Here is a 6468-nt window from a genome sequence, read left to right on the forward strand (position 1 = left end):
AACTAGAAACTGAACCTAGAACTGAACTAGAACTGAACTAGAACTGAACTAGAACTGAACTAGAACTGAACTAGAACTGAACTAGAACTGAACTAGAACTGAACTAGAACTGAACTAGAACTGAACTAGAATGAACTAGAAATGAACTAGAACTGAACTAGAACTGAACTAGAACTGAACTAGAACTGAACTAGAACTGAACTAGAACTGAACTAGAACTGAACTAGAACTGAACTCGAACTGAAACTAGAACTGAACTAGAACTGAAATAGAACTGAACTAGAACTGAACTAGAACTGAACTAGAACTGAGCTAGAACTGAACTAGAACTGAACTAGAACGAAACTAGAACTGAACTAGAACTGAACTAGAACTGAACTAGAACTGAACTAGAATGAACTAGAATGAACTAGAACTGAACTAGAACTAGATAGTCAGTTGTGCAGTTATGCGAACGGTTGTGTTTTTATCTGTGCTATAAAGAAATCGATTCTTGTGGGTAAATCGTTACCAAAAAATTAAAAAACCAAAAATATAAACAAAGTGTAAAAATACCTATTCACTGGTGCTAAAAACCTTTCAAAAAACATTTTCCTAAAATAAATATATAATAAAAAAGAAAAAATTCTAAAAATTTAATATCCAAAAAACTTGAAAAAGCAAAACAATGAATAAAGTTCTCTGTAATCAGTGCAACAACGAAATCACAACAACATCATATGTGAAATGTTATAGTTGTAATTCAAACTACCACTTCCTACCTTGCTCTTCATTGTCCGAGTCAACGTACGCTACAATGTATGGAGAGAGAAAAACTAATTGGAAATGCCATGTTTGTAAACCGAGAAACAAATCTCAAAATAACCTGTATCAATCTGTTGTGTTTGATGAGACTAGTCAACAAAAGAAAGCAAGAAATGATGATGATGAAGGAAATGATAATGCAAAAAAATTTAAAGAGTCATTATCATTAAGCTCTCTTAATTCTAATCTCTGCTCCGTAGAATCAAATGTTACTGAGCTGAGAGGTGAATTGCAGGCCGGCATGATGGAACTAAAAAGCCAAATGGAAATTTTAGTAACAAATTTTAACAAACAACACATGCAAATGAACGACAACAACAAAGAGACTCAATTAGCTTTATCTACAATAACAAGCACCCTATCAAGCCTTGTAACTCAAGTCTCTGATCTCAACGAAAAAGACAAAACAAGAGAAAAACAAATTACAACGATGGATACACGCATGAACAAATTCGAACAACAATTAATAGTCAAAAACATTGAGATTAAAAATATTTACAACAATGACATCTCTGCATTCGAGGTTGTGAAAAAAATCGCAAACTCCCGTAATGTTGAGATAAACGAATTTGATGTCGACAGAGCATATCGCCTTAAGAGACAAAATGATAAAATAATAGTGGAATTCTCTTCACTTAACAAAAAAATAGAATTCATGAGCAAAATAGAGCGCCATAGAGTAGACTCGCAAATAATAAACAGTAGTGGAGACAGAAATAGCAATGCCAAATACATATATATTAACGATCAATTAACATTTAACTACCGCAGGCTACTATGGATAACGAAGACTAAAGCCCACGAAGCAAACTGGAAATACGTCTGGGTCCGCAATGGCAACATATTTGCTCGTAAAGCCGAGAACAGTCCCGCTGTTTCTATTAATAATGCCGCCGATATTGAATGTATCACCTCCACAATTTAATTTTCTTTATATTGATAAACTTTATATACATACATACATGTTTCAAAAAACCAAATAATAAATAAAAACACAAAATGAATCAAACTCCAAAACAAACCTTAACACAATTTACAGACATTGATAAAAAACTCATAAGTTATCCTCTATCACTAATTTTTATGAACATTAGATCTCTTCGTCTTAATTTTGCATCGTTTCTTGTAAACATAAATCATATAATAAATGATATCAAATTCATTATTCTTGTTGAAACGAATATAAACGACGATGAAAACAATCTTTATAATATTCAAGGTTTTAACTCTCTTTTCTTAAATAGAAAAGGTAAGGGCGGTGGTATTGCGGTGTACGCCAAGGAAAACATAAACCTCACACAAATTTCTTTAAACTCATCTTCATTTGAAATCATACAGATCGACGTTAATATCAACAACAATGTTACATCCCTGCTCTCTGTTTATCGTCCTCCTCACCTAAAAGTCTCTGAGTTCGTAATTGAACTTGAGACAATAATAAACAAAATAAAAAATAAGCAAGACATCATTATTGTAGGAGACATAAATATCGACATAAAAAAAGAAAGTAGATCAGCAACAACATATCTCGATATGATGCTTGCGAATGGTATGAAAAGCATGATAAATGAGTATACACGTGAAGATTTAAGTACAACAACAAGCACATGTATTGATCACTTGTTTATTAAAAGCAAAGAATCGAATACTGAAACACATGCATCAATAATCACAACAACAATATCAGACCATTATTCTCTCTTCTTCTCTACAAATAAACAAAACATAAACAATCAGGGTATGGGAAACCTTATTAGTCAGGGGTGGAAAATAAACAACGTTTTGGTGAATAAGAAAATACGTGAAACAAATTGGAATCATTTAATAAATCATACACAAAATACAAATGATATTTATAAGACAATACACGAAAAATTTTGTGAAATTTATAATGGTTCATGTGAAAACAAAAAAATATGCAAAAAAAGATCATCCAACCCTTGGATAAGTGAAGATTTAATAAAATACTGTGATATTAGGGATAAACTTTTTAAAAGATGGAAAAACAATAAAAATAATAAAAGTCTTGAAAAACAATATAAACAATTTAGAAACAATTTAAATAAAAAAATAAATTTTGCTAAAAATGATTACTACCGTAAGAAACTAATTGAAAAGAAAAACGATATTCGTGCTACTTGGCAAATAATTAACGAAATAATTGGTAAAAAAACAACTAATATCGATGATTTTGTAGTAAAAAACTTTGAAAACGATAATATTAATGACATTTTAAATAGTTTTGCATCTAACTTTAATGATAATGTTAAAAACATAATACATAACTGCAACATAAAAACACTAAACAATACACAATATTCTCAACAAAACTCCATATTTTTGTCCCAAACTGATGAAAATGAAATATATAATATTTTAAAATCTCTAAACATTAATAAAGGCGCTGGTTTTGACCATATTAGACCGAAAGACTTAAAAAATAATGCTGCTATAATGACACCAGTAATTACGAAATTGATAAATAGTAGTTTAAACAACGCAATTGTCCCAACTCTATTAAAACATCGATTATAAGGCCTATCTACAAAAGTGGAAACAAATCCGAATACAATAATTACCGTCCAATATCTATTTTGCCTGTTATTGAAAAAGTTTTAGAAGAAGTTGTTGTACGAAGACTAACCCAATTTCTGGAAAAATATAAAATAATCAATCCAAATCAATTTGGCTTCCAGAAAGGCAAAAGCATCAACAAACTCCTGGCAAATTTCTCAAACTACATAAACTCATGTCTAAGCAAAAACTACCACTGTCTTGTTTTATTCATTGACTTTAGTAAGGCATTTGACACCCTTTCACACGAAAAACTTATACAAATTCTAAATAAATCTGGAATCAGAGGCGAAACATTGAAATGGTTTAGAAATTATCTCGAATGCAGAACCTATAGAGTCAAAATCAATGAAAAATTAAGTAAAGAAATGTCAAGCCAATATGGTGTACCTCAAGGTTCGAAACTGGGACCTATTTTATATATCATATACGCAAACGATATGCTTAAATCTCTAAATGATAGTGTAAATTTTGCTTATGCTGATGACACAGCAATTATTGTCGCCGATAAAAATATACAAAATGCAACAAAATTAATGCAACAACAATTAGATATTGCTGCACAATGGTGCCATGATAATGGCTTAGTTATAAATGCAAATAAAACGAAATTAATGCATATAAAACCACGTCACCTAATAGATACCCCTATTGTCATAAAGTTCCATGATACATCATGTTTACACAAAAGAGCTCAAAATCTATATTCACTTGGCAATCCCGAAACATGCACAACAAATATTGAATTGGTAAAGACATACAAATATTTAGGTGTTTACGTAGACAATTGCTTCAAATGGAAACCGCAAATAAATGAAATAAGAAAAAAACTTCGGAAAGCATCATACGTGTTATATCATTTAAGTAATTGCGCTACATACAGTGTTCTTAGGCAGGCTTACTTCTCACTTGCGGAATCCTATATAAGACATGGGATCTCTGCCTGGGGAAGCGCCAAATATAGTAAAACACTGCAAAAAACCCAAGATCAAATCCTCAAAATACTCTGGAAAAATCATAATAACTCAAGAAATACCAGCACATGCACAATCAACAACATAAGACACAACACAAACGCATCAGAATCAACTTCAACTGATTCATCCTCAAATCTCATGGACAACATTAATAACTCTATGATTAACAACGCAGCTCATAACGAAATAACTACACACCAAACACAACATAATCCTACTAATGCAAGCGAAATCTGTAACACAGGTCAACTAAATAACATAAACGTTATCCAACCTCAGCACAATATCAACATCAACACTAGAATCACCAACAACACGAACATAAACAGCATCAGAAGTTTTCCAAAAGAATTGAATATACTCAATGTAAACAGAATATACTCTACAAGCCTAGCTAGCGACTTTTTCGATGACAGTAGATTCCTACATCCTATTGACCACGGATACAACACCAGGCGTCGCAGTCAAAAAAGATTTAAAGTAGAACGTTTTTATAATGAGTATGGGAAAAGCACATTACCTGTTATGTTACCAACTATTATTAATAAGCTTCCTATAACTATACTAAACACTACAAATGTTATGAAGAGAAAAAAATTAATTAAACAGTTTTTTATAAGTTCGCAATGAACAATTATTTCCTTTATATAAAAAATTAATTTACTATGTATTATAAATTTATATTAATATTTATAATTATTTATAATTATTTATCCTGCTGACAAGCCCAACGGCTTAGCGGGTTTAGTACTAATCAAAAATGTTTTTGTATAATTTCCTTGATAAATAAATAAATGAAATGAAAAAAAAAAAAAAAAAAAAAAAAAAAAAACTAGAACTGAACTAGAACTGAACTAGAACTGAACTAGAACTGAACTAGAACTGAACTAGAACTGAACTGAACTGAACTGGAACTGAACTAGAACTGAACTAGAACTGAACTAGAACTGATCTAGAACTGAACTAGAACTGAACTAGAACTGAACTAGAACTGAACTAGAACTGAACTAGAACTGAACTAGAACTGAACTAGAACTGAACTAGAACTGAACTAGAACTGAACTAGAACTGAACTAGAACTGAACTAGAACTGAACTAGAACTAGAACTGAACTAGAACTGAACTAGAACTGAACTAGAACTGAACTAGAACTGAACTAGAACTGAACTAGAACTGAACTAGAACTGAACTAGAACTGAACTAGAACTGAACTAGAACTGAACTAGAACTGAACTAGAACTGAACTAGAACTGAACTAGAACTGAACTAGAACTGAACTAGAACTGAACTAGAACTGAACTAGAACTGAACTAGAACTGAACTAGAACTGAACTAGAACTAAACTGAACTAGAACAGAACTAGACTGAACTAGAACTGAACTAGAACTGAACTAGAACTAGAACTGAACTAGAACTAGAACTGAACTAGAACTGAACTAGAACTGAACTAGAACTGAACTAGAACTGAACTAGAACTGAACTAGAACTGAACTAGAACTAGAACTGAACTAGAACTGAACTAGAACTAGAACTGAACTAGAACTGAACTAGAACTGAACTAGAACTGAACTAGAACTGAACTAGAACTGAACTAGAACTGAACTAGAACTGAACTAGAACTGAACTAGAACTGAACTAGAACTGAACTAGAACTGAACTAGAACTAGAACTAGAACTGAACTAGAACTGAACTAGGACTGAACTAGGAACTGAACTAGAACTGAACTAGAACTGAACTAGAACTGAACTAGAACTGAACTAGAACTAGAACTGAACAGAACTAGAACTAGAACTGAACTAGAACTGAACTAGAACTGAACTAGAACTGAACTAGAACTGAACTAGAACTGAACTAGAACTGAACTAGAACTGAACTAGAACTAGAACTGAACTAGAACTGAACTAGAACTGAACTAGAACTGAACTAGAACTGAACTAGAACTGAACTAAAAGTGAATCGATAAAAATTATTATTCAAAGTTATGTCTATTTTACTTGTTTAGAACAGGAGTTTAATCGAAATATAGTTTTTTTAGTGATATCTGATATATATGCTTTATTATGTTTTCAATAGAAAAAAATTGGGTTAATATCTTTTCTACAAACTCGTGTC

At 31.5% G+C, this 6468-nt stretch overlaps 2 protein-coding genes across 2 annotated transcripts; both read left to right on the forward strand.

The window, feature by feature from the left end:
• Nucleotides 1-796: 796 nt before the first annotated feature.
• On the forward strand, nt 797-1729 carry LOC119615182. Its single transcript, XM_037971260.1, has one exon. It carries the CDS (start codon nt 797-799, stop codon nt 1727-1729), a length of 933 nt encoding a protein of 310 aa, XP_037827188.1.
• Nucleotides 1730-3818: 2089 nt separating this feature from the next.
• Nucleotides 3819-5135, forward strand: LOC119615183. Its single transcript, XM_037971262.1, has 2 exons — nt 3819-4427; nt 4638-5135. Exons 1-2 carry the CDS (start codon nt 3819-3821, stop codon nt 4983-4985), a joined length of 957 nt encoding a protein of 318 aa, XP_037827190.1. The 3' UTR covers nt 4986-5135.
• Nucleotides 5136-6468: the final 1333 nt, after the last annotated feature.

This window comes from Lucilia sericata, unplaced genomic scaffold, assembly GCF_015586225.1.
Source record: "Lucilia sericata isolate MDLA Ls3-8-SP2 unplaced genomic scaffold, ASM1558622v1 Contig004316F_arrow, whole genome shotgun sequence".
Taxonomy (NCBI): Eukaryota; Metazoa; Arthropoda; class Insecta; order Diptera; family Calliphoridae; genus Lucilia; species Lucilia sericata.

Excerpts from the sequence above, each read along its gene's own strand:
- LOC119615182 (XM_037971260.1), top strand. The coding sequence starts at position 797 with ATGTATGGAGAGAGAAAAACTAATTGGAAATGCCATGTTTGTAAACCG.
- LOC119615183 (XM_037971262.1), top strand. The coding sequence starts at position 3,819 with ATGCTTAAATCTCTAAATGATAGTGTAAATTTTGCTTATGCTGATGAC. Across the intron at positions 4,428-4,637 it reads GAAATACCAGCACATGCACA|AATATCAACATCAACACTAG; the intron begins ATCAACAACATA and ends CAACCTCAGCAC.